Source organism: Lepisma saccharinum, chromosome 3 (assembly GCF_977018435.1).
Source record: "Lepisma saccharinum chromosome 3, izLepSacc3.1, whole genome shotgun sequence".
Classification (NCBI taxonomy): domain Eukaryota; kingdom Metazoa; phylum Arthropoda; class Insecta; order Zygentoma; family Lepismatidae; genus Lepisma; species Lepisma saccharinum.
Window position 1 is genome coordinate 26,861,994 of NC_139231.1, and position 20,064 is coordinate 26,882,057.

Genomic DNA, 20,064 nt, shown 5'->3' on the forward strand with positions numbered 1-20,064 from the left:
TGCTTTAGGTGGCAACAGCTATCGATTCGGACACGGCCTATATTTACCCTTACACCCCAATATAAACTATCTTACGCCACCCAGATGGAAATTTCAATCCCACTTAAAACATCCCCTCCAAAATGTATTTCTGGCAAATAGACAAGTCGGTGCATTGTTAAACCAACTCTATACATTTGCTGGTTCTTAGTAATACTTACATTACGACTAAAGATGAATCTTTGGAATTTTCTAACAACAATTCTCGAAGTCGAAGATGGCGCCTGGTCTTTCCTTTCACTGCCACCAATTCACTCTCTGTTATGACACAACCTAAAGACATCAAAATACTGTTTGAACAAAAAATAATAGTGCACGATTATTGTCTTATAGTATTAACAGTTGCTTAATTATGGAAAATGTTGTTTAGGAAAACACTGTTGAAACAAACAATGTATTCGTGTTGACAAACTGCAATATTTACACGTTTTATGTCATTTACTATACTGAATTTTTATGTTATGTTGGACAAGTGCCCAAGAAACTCACTCTAAGTTATTTCTAAGTGTATAACTCAAGAAGCGTTAGTGTTTAATCCTCGTCCAATATTAACATTTTCAAACGCTGAAGTGAATGTTTATTGATTCCAAACTTCAAAATTGTACACAGTTCTAAGAACGCTTTTGTCTAGCGTACAAGTTTCACTATGAAAAAAATGAAGTATAATTAAGAAGGAAATTTAATTTATACTTCATGTGGAGTAGAATTAATTCTTACACAGTATGTTATAATTAAACCTCGGGTTCTTAGGTTCTAGAAAGTGTGCTTTTAGGTTACTAAAATATTTTCTAAAAATCCTAAAATAGGTTCTAAGAATTTTAAAATAGGTTCTAAAAATTTTAAATTAGGCTACAAAAATCCTGAAGTATGTTCCAGAATATTAAAAATGGTACAAAATTCCTGAAGATACTCATTGGATACAATCGTTAACACCAAAACTTCACAAGAACAGTAAGAAATTTTAATTGATATATATATAAACAAATATACAAATATTTGTATATATTATATATATATATTTGTATATACAAACAAATATTAAGTTTCTAATCAAATTTACAATCCTTCACATCATTTTCAAAATTATCCATAAATTATTGTAATACTTGTGCTGTTAGCAAAAGTTACTTGTTTTTAGACGAAAAATGAATTATGAATGTATAATTTGCTGCACAATATCATAATGGCTACTCACTTGGAATTCCTTGAACTCCAGGAATTATACGTGAAATATTGGCTCTTGGAATTATGTGTGATTTTGGTAAAACATAAAAAAATATACAAGCCAATGCCTTCTCTAATATTTTTCTCCGTAGACGTAAAAAATTTCAACTCTTGTTAATCCAAATTCCATTATACAGGGTGTCTATAAAAGAACTCCGGGGTTCTGAAGCGAAATATTTAATTAAAAACTCAAACTCAGGAAAAGTAAATACACGTTTTTGAAGGTAATGTTATCAAGTTTTGTTTACAATTTAGTAAATTTCAATGTGTGCATCGTTTGTAGCACGGCACACATCCAAACGATCATCGACTTGTTGACACGTCCTGACCAGCATGTCTGGGGTGTTGGTTGCCACAGAAGCGATAATTCTTTGCCTTAGATGGCAGACATCTTTAATTTTCTCCGCATAAACTACGTTCTTCACATGTCCCCATAGGAAAAAGTCCGGAATAAGGTCCGGACTTCTTGGAGGCCATTGAATAGGCCCTTTCCTTACAATCCAGGATTGTTCAGTGCTTCTCGCACACGCAAGCTGAAGTGGGGTGAGGAAAAACATAGAGCTCTAGCATGTCACAGTACACATCACAATTGATGATTCTTTCTGCAACAATGAAGGGTCCAATAGCACGGTCATGCATAAGACCGCAACAAACATTCAACTTGGGCGAATCACGTTGATGCTCAATCAGCTCATGAGGCGTCTGTGATCTCCAAAGGCGACAATTGTGTCGGTTAACAGGACCACTGACACGAAAAGTGGCCTCATCGGTAAACATAACATTGCCTAGAAAATCGTTGTTTTCTTCAATCTTGGTCAGAATAGAAACAGCAAACTGTGATCTCTTAGTTTTGTCTGTAGGCTTAATTTCATGCAAAAGTTGTGCCTTGTAGGCTGTTAGACGAAGCTTCTTGTGCACCACTTTACGAGCAGTCGATCTTGGTATCCCCAACTGAAGACTGCGTCGTGTCAAGGATTTTTTGGGACTTTGTATTCAGGAAGTGCGAATTCTTTCCACGTCCTCTTCAGAAACACGCGGTCTACCTGGCAACTTTTGTTTCAGAACACTTCCAGTATCTTTAAACGCCTTAAGTCATTGACGAATGGTTTTGTCCGAAGGTGCAACACCACCATACTCGCGTAGAATGTTCCGCTGTACAGTAATAACAGATCCACTTTCTACAAGCCATATCACACACTGCGCCTTCTGTTGTATCGTCGCCGTTGCACTGAACTGCACTGACTGTGTGCGGCTCGGCTCGGCCACTTCAAGTTCAACGCTTCACAGCGCTGCCAACCTTTGTTGGAATAAACTCCAAACGGCGTGAAAAAAACTTGTTTTCTTTAGAGCTTTGAAAAGCATCATAAACTTGGAGGGAGGAAAATAGACAGAACAAATGTTTCAAACATTCCACCCATTGAATTGTTTCGTCACCAAACCGATTAAATACCTCTGAAAGATATAAAAATTCTGTAAAGCCTAAAAAAATTATAAAAACCTAAAAATAAGTTAACTTTAGACACATAAACCTAAAATAGGTTCTAACAAGCAAACTAGGTTATTTTAGGTACTATAAAACTTCGTCAGTGGTTGCATTTGTAAATAAAACGCCAACATAACTGGTTATTTCTTACTTCCTTGCAAAGGGAAAAAATAGGTTAAAAACCTAAAATCCGAGGTCTAGTTATAATTAAAACCTAACTTTTGTATTTTATTGTCGTAAGTAGCATCCCGGATTGTTTGTCTATGCAATGATTTTACAAAACTTTTGGGAACAGATTATGGCAAGATTTAAAATTCCCCTTGTCATATTAAAGAGATGTGGAGGTGGGGGCTGAAAAAGTTCATGACTTGGGTCTTATTTTGGAGGTGGTGATCAGCAACACCCTTCAGCCGCCTTTGTCCCCCCAGTGATGCCCCCAGTTACACATTTGTTAGAGACTGTGTGAAACCCAGGGTCGCTTTTCGCAGAAACAAGGTCGGATAAGTTCCCACCTTAGATCACCCACCTCTGGAATCAAACCCGGGTCTCCTGCGAGTCAGTAAGACGATCTACCGACCGGTCCATCAAGGCCAGATATACGTATTACATATCCCCTTACTTAGTATGTATTTTACATTCGTGGTTATGGAAGCAATGGTTTAATAGGTTTTAACTGAATACAAACCATCATCTCTTCCCGATGTTTCCCGGAAATCCTGGATCAGATCCTTGAAGAAGTTTCTGCTAGATCCCTCGGGTTCCTTTGTCACATTGTCAATCATAGTGAGACTGGAGTAATCGATTCTGAACTTTGATAAAAGGCTTGCCATACTGCAAAATGAACATACCTATTATGTACTCTGATCGAATAAGTTAGAAGTAATTTTTTCTGTCGAATATTTTAAAGTGAAAGGAGCAAATGTTAATTGCATGAAGGCTGAGATCTGTTTCTACGCATCAAATACATTTGTTACAACGACAATATTATATCATATTGTTATGCAAATAAACGTTAAATTCCACTATTGTTACTTTCACGTTGCTTATTAACTATGGCTGAAGAACTTCTGGCATCTCTCTGGATCAGAGTTATACTGTAGTTAAAGTTTGAATATCAGTACCAAAACAAAGTGACAATATTACTTTTCACACTGAGCATTGGTAACATGGTAAGTAAAGCATATATTTATGTAATAAATTATTATTTCTACATTTTGTGATTTTATAATGTTGTAGCGTATGGTTGTAGCGAACTACTTCATATATCTTTTTGTATCAATATATCACTGAAAAATATAAAAAATAATAACATTGTGCACTTTATATTCTCCTGGAACACCACTTATACCTTTGTTGTAAAAATATTATATACGCATTGCATTGATAGAATACTTTCAAATAATGATACAACTTAAAAGAGCACGGAATTTGCCTAAAACTACCCATAATACTTTGAATACCGTATGCCTGAATAATCACGCCAGCATTTAGCATGTGTGCTCATACAGTTGTAGGAGTTATGTGCTATTTTCTGCTATATTTAATACTCTAACAGGGTTTTTCGTATATCCACATTAAATTCTTTTATAAAACAATTATGTGTATATATAAACACGAATAACTGAAAATGGCGCTTTTATCGAATTACAGTATCTTTAATTTTGTGGATTGTTCTGTAAATTCACTGTTATGTAATTTTTAATGTAGATAGTACATACAACTGCCCCAGGCTGGAGCTCGACAACGTCAAATAAATTTTGGTTTCCCGCCATAGGAACTTTTTCAGATCTCAAAATATATTCATCTTCATTAAAAGAATGTCCTAATTTCAGTTCGGTATCTAAATGAAACATTTAATGGACATTCCCTGTATACAGACTCTGATTTGTTATTCATTCATTAATATTTTCATTCCACAATTTATACAAAAATGAACATGAACTGGTAAATATAATACCTTCTCTCTTCTATTTCCAGCTGATTCTTCTTGCTGGCCAGAGCGAAAATACGCAGTTTACAATTCGACCAGTTTTGTCTGGTAGTGATTATGTACGGGAGAAGTAATGTGAGACCTGAAGAAGAAAATATGCAGATTACTATGAGGTAAGTACAAGATATTTTTGTACTTGTTGTCAAATTGCTTGTTATACAATACATACCACACAATATCAATATATTAGATGTTAATGTTGACACCAATTTTGGCAACAATTTTCTCCGAAATTTTAAAAGGTTTCATCGTGATTTGTAACTTATGAAATGTGCCGATTGACTTGGAATTTTAAGTCCACTTCATGCAAAGTAAGATTAATCGGGACTGGAGCTACAGTTTAAAGTGGGATCCGAACCACTATGTGCCTCCAGCGGGTAGAACCCAGAACCCCTTGATTACAAGGCGACAACGCTACCACTGCGCCACAGGGGAGACCCATGAAACGTGTCGAGAACGTTCCGCTACGTAATTTTCCATGTGGAGAAAAACAAGAAATATTTCGATATTTCTCGAGATCTTAATGATTTCTAAGAGTATTTACATGGTCATCAAAACAAAGCTGGTGAAACAATATTTGGAATAAACAATATTGGTGAAATATTTATGAGAATTTCTCTGGTAGGATATTTGTCTGGCAGAAGATATGACTAAGTCTATTTATACTACCTGATTTATACGAATACAATTGTAGAATTGATATGGGATATGTTTAATATAAAATATTGTGGAAAAGTTTCATTCACTGCAAACCCCGAGAAATATTGATCTTTTTCCCACACAGTGAAAACTGCTAATCTCGAGTGCATATACAGTCTATTAATTATTTTGTTCTATCGTTGAAGCTTTCTAATGTTACAGGTGAGTGAACGATACTTATCAACTTAATTGAAAAGAAGACTTTTACGCAGTACATGCTATTGAGTACAGTACAGTTCAAGGTTAAGTGCTTGTGGTTCAGCTGAGGAATAAGGGGAAAACTTGTTATCAGGGGGAAGTTCTTGATAAAACCCATGTCAGTCATAATTGTGTACTACGTCAAAATTGTTTGGGTGCTGTGTGCCAGAAATTATCAACAGAAGAGGTAAAAAAATAATTCAAGACAATGATATTCTGATCTAATACATTGCTGTTTGGTTTTTATAACCACATGAACTTAAAAAAATATAAGGCCCATGGCACTAATTCAGACTAATCGAGGGGTGTAAGGGGGTGGCGGTTGACCTTTAAAGAAGTAACTCAACCTTACTTCACCTTACACTGCAGGCTAACGAGCCTCTGTCGCTTTGACCCACAGCTAGTATAAAGCTCCTGTGTTGTTCATTGTCTGTGCTGTGTACCTTGCCAGCCAGATTTTTATAAATGAGGGTAATGATTTTAATTATTTGATTTGTTTTACTTTGTATTTGATAACGGGTTCAAATTATTTGTTAACACTTGGAAACAAACCTTTAGAAATAAATGTAACATTTCACATAGGAGTGACAGGTACACGTACTGGTGTTAGCCTCCGTTTTATTTTACATCCTTTTGTGCCACTTTTGGCTAATTTGCAAAGAAGGGCATGAGTGATGATATGATGAAAATTGATGAATGGACACTCACAAACATCCATGCTCAGGCCGGGATTCAAATCCGGGACCCCTGGCCATGTAGCGTGATGTTCTAACTACTCCGCCACTGTCAACGGCCCCTTCTTTAGAATCTTAACAGAGTGCATGGGTTGCCAATGAAATCAAAATTACAGTGTGCAATAAAGTTCAATATATTAGTTTGTGCAAATATGGTACGCATTGAATTTTATTGAAATTCACCTCAAGAACGATAGAAAAGATGCTCTCTCGAAATGTATTTTTAAAAAATATAAATTACAATCTAGAAAATGTCTACATAAGGTTGCAGGCAAATAAAAGAAGATATTGTCCAGATAGTTAAAGTAATATGATTACACCAAAGCTATTCAAGTTTTCAAGATAATTTAGAAATGCACTCAGGTGAATTGCCAGGTTTTTTGGATTGTGTAGATTTTTGCAAATATAATTCCCTTCACATTGTACGTAATTGTTGGCGTAGCCAGGCGTTGAAATTTGAATATGAAAAGGGAAAAATTCATGAGAATATCCAAATTTGTGATGTCTCAGTGTAAGCAATCAGAAATATACAGGCTACATATTACAATAATGAGCATAACTTTAAACGACCAAAAACTATAATTGAAAACATAATTGCGAAATAACTGAAAATAAAAAAAAAATAATTTTTATTCATGGTTAGTTAAAAAGTAGTATATATGAATACATGTCACAATTGATACACATAATGAGGAACATTAGAAATTGTTATCTCCTTGCCATTTCCCTCTAACTATTGTCAAATGCACGCTTTTATATCGATTTTCGGGTTCTTCCTGAAAAAAAATCATGCCCACGTAATCCAACGTATCGAAAAATAATAATGAATAGTTGTGGAAGGTATTATGATGTGATATTTGAAAATAAAAATATTGTCAAAATTATATAACATGCGATGTGATGCTAATTTACTGCGAGCATTTTTTTTGAAAGGTGAGACTCTTGTGTGAGACTCACTATGTGACTCCACAGGGTATCGAACCCGGGGCACCTTGATTACAAGACGACGACGTTACATTAAGCCATTGGGATGCTACTTTTGTATGGTTCCATGTTGACCTGTTTTTTGACCATATATGTGCTGAGTGCCCTAATACAGCCTCGGTTTATACCCTGGTTAAAGAGATTTTAGAAAGCCGCATAGTGATTTTCTGTACATTTTAAGGGGCTTGACCCCGTATAATGTGACGGTTGCAAATAGCATAAGTGCAGATGTATCCAAAATTTTAATTTCAATCAATCAATAACATTCTTCCATGAACATCGGTAACATTTAAACAAAATTCATGGCTAGTTAGTACTACAACAACAACTGATAATAATAATGACAGTAACAATTATTATTATTATTATAATGACAATAACAATACTAACAATAACAATTTTTATTATTATTATTATTATTATTATTATTAAATGTTATTGCATGTATATAACAGTAATATACTATTCAAAAGTCAATACCAGTTACAATAGGTGTACTTAAATAGTAGTAAGGACACATCCTGCTAGACGAATTCGCTTCACACACTACATAATTCATTAGTTTTATATAAATTCTGAGGTCCAAACCAACAAGTGTAATATGTCAAATTAAAGGTAAGCGTTTACGCTACATTCTTTGTTTAGGACATTTTCTTCTCAGATGCCTATATTATTAATAAATTAATGATAAACATAAAATAAATAGTAAAGAATACGATTTTTTTACTAATCCGTGATTAACTACTTAGCGGTTGCTCCTGTCTAAAAACGTAAAATAACGTTAAATATAGAGCACATATTAAGCTTTCATTTGAAAAGAAGATCGTTGAAACCGGACCATTGATTTCAGACATAGCCTTGTTTTTCTTCAAATATCAACATCCGCCATCTTAGATTGGTCGCCATTTCTATTAGCTACCACTTTGAGGAAGCAATCATGTTTTTTTTGGTATCCTTACACACCCATATAACTGTGGTATAGAGGAAAATTAGTACTCCCAAATTATACCGAATTCTTGATTTCGACCACTTGGCCCATAGACTAAAGGAGCAAAATTCTAATTCAAATGTGCTTCACATCTGAAAAGTTAGTGCCATTTTAGAAACTTTGAAACATCCCGAAAAAAAATTTCTAAAAATTCAAGTGAATACTACCACAGTGATATTACTAATATTACTAATATTAAAATATTTCAATAACTTTTGTGTTCAGGGAAGTCGGTATTTCATCTCGTTTCTGACATGCATAATTAGAATTTACACCCTATCTTATTCAATCTGCATTAATAAGTTACAATTAAATTTAACTTTCTGAATAATCGTAGAACTAAACTATGAAAGAGTAGAAAATGGTGTAAATCGTAAGAGCTTACCTCCATCATCATATAACCACCAGACATCGATAGTTCGATCCTTTGGTGGAATATTTTTGATATCAAATGCAGGATTTGGCGAGCTTCCTTCACTATTTTCATTGTCTTTAACATTAGCTTCAACGTCTGATACTGCTTGTCCATTTTCAGTTCTGTGTATATAGAAATACTTAAGAAGATTGTTTTCTTTACAGTTCTACTAAAAATAATATGATTGTGTTAAATAATCTTAATATAACTTTTTGAATAACATTCACTGTCTCTAGTTCCGATGTCTATAACTGTAATATCACTCTAAAGTTGTTGCATAATCTAATGTCTGCATAACAGAAATTACATGTAATACTCATTACTACTTTGCCACACACACACGTAGAATTTATATTTTTTGTATGTATGAGTCTGTAAGAGAAAGCGAGAGAGAGATTTACTGAATTTATATTTCGATGTCTAATAAAATAAATAACGTTAACTATGTTGACCAGAGCAATACTGTGTGAATTTGATCCGATAAATTTTTGCTATGATTTTCTTGGTTAATTGTGTCATACATGTATTTCCTTGTGCGAGACGCAAAACAAATATCATACATACTGGTTCATAAGTATTTTTGCTTGTTCTCTCTTCTTCATCATCAATATTTCGTATGGATTCTTCGCTTGCTCTTTCAGCTTGTTGTCGCCTTTCTTCTTCAGAGCAGGGCTATCCGGAGGGGCAAATTGTGTTCCTGAAAAGAAATGAAGAAATGCTCTTAGTGGGAAATTTCATTTACTCACTGTTTACGGTTCGATTAAGAGTTGATAAATAAGAAACCTATGCAAAATTTATGGATATGGTTGGAATTGCTAAAAATATTCAGAATATACATGGAAGAATGAACGTTGTTTAGGGATTTCTGACTCTCACTTTTTATAAACACTTCATTTTAGTTTGGTATCAAGTCTGACGAAAACCCTCATAGAGGGTCGAAACGTCACGTTGTTTTTGTTTTTTAATGTAGTGTTTTTCTGTCATGGAAACAAATCTTAATCGCATTACCATTAAAATATTTACAAAACCCGACTGATATATCAGAAAGAAAATACTTCTCTTGTAGTCTACGGTTGTTACAAACATAGACTACAAAATAAATAATTCTACAATGCAAGCAATACGTACATACAAGAAACAAAAGAAAGAATATAATTCGAAATCGTCAATTACCCTATCAAAATTGATCAATTTTGCAATTTCTTTTTCAATTAACAATGTTGAGAGATTATATACGTATATTGAATATACATATATCGAATATACGTACCTACAGTGGGATCCATGAGTATTACCGTGTAAATTGTCCATGACTATTTTCATTAATTTTTTCTTACATCCTATGTGTTTTTAAGAGATGGATTTTATATATGCTGGTGCAGAAATTTTCAACAGCTTGTTTTGAGATTTCTTTTAATCCTTGAAGCTCTTATTGGGTCAAATATAGTGCACGAAAATAATGATGGCCAATTTGCACGGCAATACTCATGGATCCCACTGTACATCTCCCATTATGTTCATTGTTGAGCAACAATCTTATGGCACGTCGGCGAATGACAAATGGTGTCCTCTGTGCATGACGCCATGAGCTTCAGCCCCATTAGATTACCTCTCGCTACGGGTCTGCTCAGAGCAGCAGTAATCCTGTATGTGGAACATTGCAGTTAATGAAACTTCGTAGGTTATTCATGAGATATGTAACACTATCATTGTTAGAACTAGAACAAAATACTTACTCGTTATTTCTGCTGGAGTGTCTGTATCACTACAGGCGGAAGTCTCTGGCTCACTTCCTCCTGCTGTTGATGAATCATTGCAATCGAGACTTTCAGTAGATCCTGAGTATGCATTATTAACATATCCGTTTCCCTTGAACGTCTCTTGAGTTGTAACGGACTCTTCATTTATTTTTGTACTGGCATCCTCCAGTCCTTCCTTTAGACGGAATATCGCTACTCCCATGGTATTATCGAATCCATCACTGTAAAATGTAAATCAAAGATTTGGTTAGAAAATTAACGGAAACCATTTTTTAAGTGAATTTAGCTAACACCGTGATTAAGGTGGTACCATATTATTTATTTTACAATGCATTGTACTTAGTGAAAATTATAACAGGAACATGAAAATAAAATTTTAATTTTCTGCCTTCCAATATGAAATTTGTAGACATTTTCCTTGGAGACTTACAAATTGTGGAATAGCAAATTGAAGGCAATTTGAAAGCTAATAAATTGTATAGTATACAAGATAAAAGCAGTAGCATTGCACGTCTAGTAGTTTACGGAGAACATACAATGATGATTTTGAAATTTGTAGCTAATATTATATTACAAATTTTGCGTAAAAATTATACGCAACACCACAGTGAGAGAACTTATTGAATTTACTGAGTTTACGATATAGTATATTGAAGTAATTATTGTAGTATCCGAATAGAGAGAGAGACCGTATAAGAAAATCTCCTACAATAAATGGAAACAATTTCTTGTTGAACTGCAAAATGTTCAAAGTGCGTTTGAGTAGCAAAACTATATGCAACCCTTTTTATTTACAAGCACTCGCATAATTTGTAATTGTAAATGTATGTAAATTAGTTATGAATTTTAGTAAAGATATGTGGAATAATTTAAGTGATTAAAGTTAAATTTTCCGCTAAATGTTGTAAATACCTAAAAAACCCAAATGCAACTCAATAAGCAGTATCCATTTTTAATTCTTAAACATAATAATTTATTTACACTTGATGAGCGTTAAATATAGCAAATTGAAAAACCAATACGAACCAATAATGGGATAGGTACAAGTTTAGTGCTATTGGTGAATTACAGAGCCTTGTATCGAAGTAATAACAGGGGTGAAATAATGAAAAGAACACGCCACGAATCGTTAATTTAAAAGGGTCGGGAATATGTGTGTACACCTCGCAACTCCCAGCCTCGGACTTGAAGAGATAGGATGTCTCGGAACACGCTCGAAAGGGAAAGTTCGACCTGGAGTGAAGCTCCGTCTTACAACTGTTCGTCTACATCATATGGCTTTCAACAATATGATGATTTGCCTTTGTGCACCGAAAAACACATTAGGCCGATTTTTGTCAATTCCACTCACCCCACACACGTCGTTGCGAAACTGAGTACGGTAACCTCCACGCCTCCTACATTCGTCTGTCTGCCTAATCTACTCAAGATTACCTACAAATATGTCTCCGACTTTAATAAGGTTTGGCTATATCTACAAGATGAGTGCTCCAAGATGCCCATATGTATAGCAGTAGCCTCAGCTGCAAGGAACTACCGTAAGGTAGTTATTTCTTCGTCATGTTCCTCCGGATTACTCAAAGGAAAGCATCTTCTAAGCATTAAAGAAACTCGGCTTCCATGTGGACACTTTTTGTTAAAATGTTTCGTTTCCAAACATTGTCATACTCAAATATACCCACGTTAATTTTTTTGACGTCTCAAAGAAAGACCGCTACCTTCCAACCAGGGAGACTCGCCGGAAAGTAACACTCGGGCTACCAAGAAACCCTTACAACTTGTTGTCGTCACCTTACGACGTGCAGAATTGGGCTCCGACCAGGTTAGACCCTCCTCGGACATATTTGATCTCGTCTTCATCTCTAATTTCAAAATTAAGGTGGAAAAACTCAGAACTCAACAGCCTCTACGGTGCCACCGCTGTCAACGCTTCGGGCACGGACAACGATACTGTGAAATAGGCTCCAGATGCGTCGGGAGCACTGGATCACCGATTGCGCAAAGCGTTCACTAGAATTTCTAGCAAAGTGTTACAAGTAACTATGCCGGATCACACACAGCTAATTACAAAGATTACCTCTTGTACTTACGTCTACTTCAGGCTTTTAGTGCTTCAGGCTCCAGGAAGTCAACAAGGACCCCTAACAACAAAGAAAATAAGAAGACAACACCTACACTACAGAATCCCACTGTCCCTATTCAACCAGCTCCGACTTAGCCACTTGCGTCATTCAACCACGGAAGCCAGATACCAGCCCAACTTTGGCTGCGCACTCTCCTTGACAATCAAAGGCCTCCATATCAAAACCGTCACATCAGAGAGCCAACCATTTAGAGGTACTACGTCGGCTGCTAAACATACTGCTGGACCCAATACTACTCCTGCCACTACGCATATTGGTGGAAGTACTTCAAGCCCTCCACCGCGCCTAGGATGCAGATGCCAGGCTTCGACTTTTTCACGAGCTGATGTCTGTCATCTGATCTGATTATATGTTTTATCGTTTGTGTTTGTCTTGTGCCTTTTGGGAACACTATATATTTTCCCTCCTGGACAATGAACCTAAGTGCCACTACTTACGTGAAACTTCTTCACCGAATACTTCTACAGAGGAGCCAATGAACCTACTCACGTACAACTTCCTCGCCGTATACTTATGCACAGGAACCCAGTGAACTAAAGTACCCCACCTACTCACGTGAAACTTCCTCGCCGAATACTTAGTCCGGCGAGCCAGCGAACCTAAGTGCCTCACCTACTCTCGTGAAACTTCCTCATCGAATACTTAGTAGACAATCAACTTAACTGGAAACTTCTTCACAAAATGCTTACACAGTAATTCTAACTACCTTACCTACTCACGTGAAAGTTCCTCGCCCATACTTATGCAAAGGAAGACAGTGAACTAAAGTGCCCCACCTACTCACGTGAAACTTCCTCACCGAATACTTATGCAGAGGAGCCAATGAAAGTAAGTGCCTCGCCCACCCATGTGAAACTTCCTCATCAAATAATTAGTAGCCAATCAACTTAAGTGCCTTGCCCAGTCACGCACACCTTCTTCACAAAGGATTATACAGAGGGCTCCAGTAAACATAAGTGTCTTTCCTACTCATGTGAAACTTCTCATATCACTTCTCCAGAGGGCGACAGCGAACCAAAGTCCATCAACTACTCACGTGAAACTTCCTCAGCGAATACTTATACAAAGGAGCCAATGAACCTAAGTGCCTCATCTAACCACGCCAATGTTCCTCACCGAATACATATACAGAGGAGACAATGAACCTAAGTGCCTCACCTGCTCACTTGCAACTTCCTCACTGAATACTTATACAGGTAGAGCAAATGAAAGTAAGTGCCTCACTTACTCACGTGAATCTTCCACACCGAATACTTATACTGAGGAGGCAGAGAACATAAGTGTCTCATCTACTCACGTGAATCTTCCTCACCGAATACATATGCAGAGGAACCAACAAGTGTAAGTGCCTCACCTACTCACGTACAACTACCTCTACCTCACTAAATACTTATACAGAGGCGCCAAGGAGCCTAAGAGCCTGATCTACTCACCTGCAATTTCCTCACCGAATACTTATAAAATGATGGCGCCAATGAACTTAAGTGTCTCACCTACTCACTTGTCACTTCCACACCGAATACTTATACAGAGAAGCCAGTAATCCTAAGTGCTTTACCTACTCACGTGAAACTTCCTAACCGAATACTTATGCAGAGGGAGCCAGTGAACCAAAGTGCCCCACCTACTCACATGATACTTCCCCACCAAATACTTAGTCGAGGGAGCCAGTGAACATAAGTGCCTCACCTACTCACTTGAAACTTCTTCACTGAATACTTATGCCTCGCCCACCCACGTGAAACTCATCGAATACTTAGTAGCTTATCAATTTAGCTGCCTCGCCTACTCAAGTGCAACTTCTTCACAAGATTCTTATACTGAAGGAGACAGAAATTCTAACTACCTTACCTACTCACGTGAAATTTCCTCGCCGCATACTTATGCACAGGAACCCAGTGAATTAAAGTGCCCCACCTACTCACGTGAAACTTCCTCACCGAATACTTAGGCGAGGGAGCCAGTGAAGCAAAATGCGAAACCTACTCACGCGAAACTTCTTCACTGAATACTTATGCCTCGCACATCCACGTGAAACTTCCTCATCAAATAATTAGTAGCCAATCAACTTAAGAGCCTTGCCTACTCACGTACACCTTCTTCACAAAAGGATTATACAGAGAGATACAATAAACATAAGTATCTTTCCTACTCATGTGAAACTTCTCACCTCACTTGTCCAGAAGGAGTCAGCGAACCAAAGTGCATCAACTACTCACGTGAAACTTCCTCAACGAATACATATACAGAGGAGACAATGAACCTAAGTGCCTCAGCTATTCACTTGAAACTTCCTCACTTAACACTTATACAGGTAGAGCAAATGAAGGTAAGTGCCTCACTTACTCACGTGAATCTTCCACACCGAATACTTGTACAGAGGAGCCAAAGAACCTAAGTGCCTCATCTACTCACGTGAATCGTCCTCACTTAATACATATGCAGAGGAACCAATGAACCTAAGTGCCTCACCTACTCACTTTCAACTTCCTCACAGAATACTTGTACAGAGAAGCCAATAAACCTAAATGCCTCACCTACTCACGTAAAATCCTCATTAATTACTTATACAGAGGAGCCAATGAACCTAAGTGCCTCACATATCACGCGCAACGTCTTCACAAAGTGCTTATACAGAAGGAGCCAGTAATCATAAGTTCCTTATCTACTCACGTGAAACTTCCTCACCGAATACTTATGCAGAGGGAGCCAGTGAACCAAAGTGCCCCATCTACTCACGTGAAACTTCCTCACCAAATACTTAGTCGAGGGAGCCAGTGAACATAAGTGCCTCATCTACTCACGTGAAACTTCCTCATCGAATACTTAGTAACTTATCAACTAAGGTGCCTCGCCTACTCAAGTGCAACTTCTTCACAAAATGCTTATACAGAAGGAGACAGTAATCCTAACTACCTTACCTACTCACGTGAAACTTCCTCGCCCAATACTTATGCAGAGGAAGCCAGTGAACTAAAGTTCCCCACCTACTAACATGAAACTTCTTCACTGAATACTTATGCAGAGGAGCCAATGAAACTAAGTGCCTCGCCTACCAACGTCAATGTTCCTCACCGAATACATATACAGAGGAGACAATGAACCTAAGTGCCTCAGCTATTCACTTGCAACTTCCTCACTGAACACTTATACAGGTAGAGAAAATGAAGGTAAGTGCCTCACTTACTCACGTGAATCTTCAACACCGAATACTTGTACAGAGGAGCCAAAGAACATGAGTGCCTCATCTACTCACGTGAATCGTCCTCACCGAATACTTATACAGTGGCGCCAATGAACATAAGTACCTCACGTACTCACTTGCAACTTTCTCACCGAATACTTATACAGAGGAGCCAAGAACCTAAGTGCCTCATCTACTCACATGAATCTTCCTCACCGAATACATATCCAGAGGAACCAATAAACCTAAGTGCCTCACCAACTCACTTGCAACTTCCTCACCGAATACTTATACAGAGAAGCCAATGAACCTAAGTCCTTCACCTACTCACTGCAATTTCCTCACCGAATACTTATACAGAGGCGCCAAGAAGCCTAAGAGCCTGATCTACTAACTTGCAACTTCCTTACCGAATGCTTATACAGAGAAGCCAATGAACCTAAATGCCTCACATACTCACGTGATTCTTCCTCACCAAATGCATATATTGAGGAGCCAATGAACCTTAGTGCCTCACCAAGTCACGTTTTCAGAAGCTTCCCCTTCCCTCCCTAGTTTAATTCCGGCACTCTGGATTACTTCCTTGTAAAATCCTTTCCAATCTCTCCTTCCACCTCACTCTGGGCACCAAGCGAGCAGATTATAATAACGCCGGATTTACGACAGGGGGTTTCAGGTGACATTTTTATTTTTTTTAGTCCCTGGTTCGTTACACATGTACAGAAAGTAAATAAATATTTGGTTTAAAATAGACAGTACTGAAATTCTTGAAGTTAATTGGTTAAATCAGATCATTTGTAGTAGGATTATATGGGTTTATTATACGTTGATATTGATTACATATTTACAAATTGTTTCGATATGTACATTAACATAATCAACCAATTTCCTTAATTCAAGCAAAGGCATACCTATGCCTAACCATTGGTACTTTCATCAACACAGAGTTAGCCTAACTATCTCTGCGGTCTACCCTCGACTTAATTGATATTCCGACCAGTCTTGCGTTTCCTTACGCAGCACCCTTACTCAGCCCGCTAGGCATTAAGATGCCTTCGGCAATATCTTACAAATGCAAATATTTTCCTAATTGGGAAACTCGGGGATTTGAAACAGGGGTTGGCTTTACGAAATGCTACATATATTTTCCATCATTTAGTTTAGCCACCATAAGTGGACTAAACTTTCGAAGTAAGTTCCTTAGCCAAATGATACATTATATTCCATCATCAATCTAGCCACCATAAGTGGACTAAACTCTCGAAGATGGTTCTTTTACCAAGTATTACATGTACATTTACTTCTCAATCATTCAGTCTAGCCACCCTAAGTGAATGAGACTTTCGAAGGTTCTTCGTCGTTGTGAAGGTAGTAAAAAACTGTTTTTTTTTTTAAGTCCAACTGGCCTTTTTTATAGTCGGGGTTGGAGTCCGTGGAAGTGGACCCCGTATCACTGAAACATTCCACTGCAACGGTCTTTTAAAAGACAGCTCCCCAATTGGGAAGCTAAAAAACAGAGGAATCTAATATCCAGCAAAAATCACAATTCATTAAGCACATACACTTACATGCAATAATAACATAAAACTACACACATGGAAACATATTAATTAACCCTACACCTTGTAGCTGGCCAGCAATTAATTAACATAATACCAGTAATGGTCAATCCGACCATTACAACATGCAGCGCCCTCACCGAATACTTATACTGAGGAGCCAATGATCCTAAGTGCCTCATCTACTCACGTGAACCTTCCTCACCGAATACATATGCAGAGGAACCAATAAACCTAAGTACCTCACCTACTCACGTGCAACATTATCACAGAAATACTTATACGGAGGAGGATTTTGAGATTATTTTCCACTTCTGTCTTAGACACTGGTAGGTGAAAAACTGTTTTTTCTAGCAAAATTTTGAAATACGTAGTTCGTAGTTCTTGGAGCTGTCACACCGTTTCGACCTCTATTTATTCCAAAATTCCAACATGCAGAAGTCATCAGAAACAATTTTCCTTGATATCTATAAATACTATCTAAGTAACCAACTTCAAGCAATATGAGTAGAGTACTTACTGAAGAACGTTAAAGTATGATATCATTTCTTCCGGTTCGCAGGACTTCCACTTGCTCTTGTAGCCCATGAGCAGGATGTTGGGCTTCAACTTCCCAATTCCTGAAGCTTGCATGAGTGCGCGGGCTCCATCCTCGAAGTTCATCCCGTCCACGATTGAGTAGAATGCTTTAATCTTCTGAAGCTTCAGCCAGCCGTATCCTTTCTTCATTAAGGTGTTTCTTTGGCGGCTGGTAAAACGCTCCTGAAATTTATATTTAATTAAAATTATTCTAATTATTCCCATGTGTAGCAATCATAGTACACTGAAATATGTTAATTGGAAATACATTTTCTTTGTGCTAAAACGATGAGTATGAATCATCGACATATATGTTTTAATAGGCTATAATCTAATAACAAATTATATAGGGGTTTCAAGGGATGTTCTCCACATAACATATACGAAGGGGATTGAAAAAGTAAGAGCCGATCGGTTATACAGGGTGTCCGGAATGGGACTGGCAGTTTATAAACAGCTATAACTTTTTTCAAAAGGAGTTTGTTTTTAAAAATGGACTGCAAAGGAAGTATACATTTGCGAGTTTTGTTTCGCAATTGTTTATACTTATACGACTAGTGGTGTCGGCGCTGGTATCACTGAAACCAAAATGGCGTCGGTACGCCATCGTCGTGTTTACAAGAAGGATCCTCCATCACGTAATACCATTAAGGCGTGGAAGGAACTATTTTTATCTATAGGGAGTGTGATGAAACCTCACAGTGGTGGTAAACCTCAAGTGTCAGACGAACATGTGGAGTCGATAAGAGATTGTTTCACACGTAGTCCGCGTAAGTCAAAACGGACAGCGAGCAGCCAGCTGGCAATTTCCAGGTCAACTGTGCACGATGTGGTACATAAAAGATTACGTTTGCGTGCGTATAAGTTGTAGTTGTTGCAAGAACGTAAGGCAAATGACAAGCCACAAAGATAAAATTTTGCAATTGACATTCTGTCCAACTTTTCTATCTCCCATTGTTTTCTCAGATGAAGCAACTTTTCACTTGTCTGGCTGTGTTAACAGACACAATGTTAGAATATGGGGTTCTGAGAATCCTCATGCATATGTGGAACATGTCCGAGACAGTCCCAAATTGAATGTTTGTTGTTCTTTAACGTATAATGGAGTCATAAGCCCATTATTTTTCCTAGAGCAAACAATAACAGGAAATGTGTTCCTTGATATGCTCGAAAACTTTGCAGTTCCCCAATTACGTCATGTACAACCTACAGTGATATTCCAACTAGATGGTGCCCCGCCACATTGGAGCCTACAAGTGAGGGAGTATCTTGATACGGATCCTGATCGATGGATAGGCCGTGATGGGCCAATTTCCTGGCTTCCACGCTCGCCTGATGTTATCTCTCTGGACTTCTTTCTCTGGGGTTATGTGAAAGACATTGTGTATTCTAGCCCCAAGGTACGAAACCTACAAGAACTGCAGGACCGAATTAGGAATGCGATTGCTTCTGTCACGCCTCTGATGCTACACAATACGTGGAGAGAAATTGAATTTAGGTTGGACATCCTCCGTATCTGAGTTATAACTGCTACCAATAAAACTTGGTGAGTTTATCTTCAAATGCTTGATTTTCTTGTTATCTACATCTATCCATATTAAAACCACAAACTTTTAAAAACTGTCAGTCCCATTCCGGACACCCTATACATCGTGCCTGGCAATAATGGTCGGATAATGCTTGCACAGTGGCTGGAAGTAGTCCATTGGCCATGTGGCGTTCATACGCTCACGTTTGTCTGTGTTTCATTGAGTAATTGTGACTGTGTGAATAAACAACCACGCCAGTTGTAGAGTAAGGAGTGAAGGAACTTGTGGTAATTATATCGTGGGTTTAGGAAAGGCTACATAAACATTCACGATGAAGAGAGTGGGTGATGGGTGATTTCAGATGCAAATTTTCTTCAGGCGAGAGGAGTTTAATGCTGATCACATCACCTCCATAAATGATCGAGATTGTGAATATGTGGGGTTCTACAGGGTGGGAAATAACCTTTTGCTAGGGGTCCACAGTAAAAAGTAACAACAATTAAGAAATTATGGTAATACCAAATGTTTACTACGACAATTGTGGTTACAAAAACA

At 37.5% G+C, this 20,064-nt stretch overlaps 1 protein-coding gene across 1 annotated transcript in view; it reads right to left on the bottom strand.

Annotated features, from left to right (window-relative positions):
* The window catches only part of NKCC (sodium potassium chloride cotransporter), a 102,600-nt gene that overhangs the window by 15,055 nt on the left and 67,481 nt on the right, over positions 1–20,064 (bottom strand). Inside the window, exons 12-18 of the mRNA XM_083118365.1 lie at positions 17,922–18,163; positions 10,491–10,735; positions 9,319–9,451; positions 8,725–8,876; positions 4,704–4,818; positions 3,432–3,577; positions 201–312 (exon numbers count right to left, since the gene is read on the bottom strand). Of these exons, the coding sequence (XP_082974491.1) occupies positions 201–312; positions 3,432–3,577; positions 4,704–4,818; positions 8,725–8,876; positions 9,319–9,451; positions 10,491–10,735; positions 17,922–18,163 (1,145 nt within the window). The remainder of the gene's footprint in view (positions 1–200; positions 313–3,431; positions 3,578–4,703; positions 4,819–8,724; positions 8,877–9,318; positions 9,452–10,490; positions 10,736–17,921; positions 18,164–20,064) is intronic.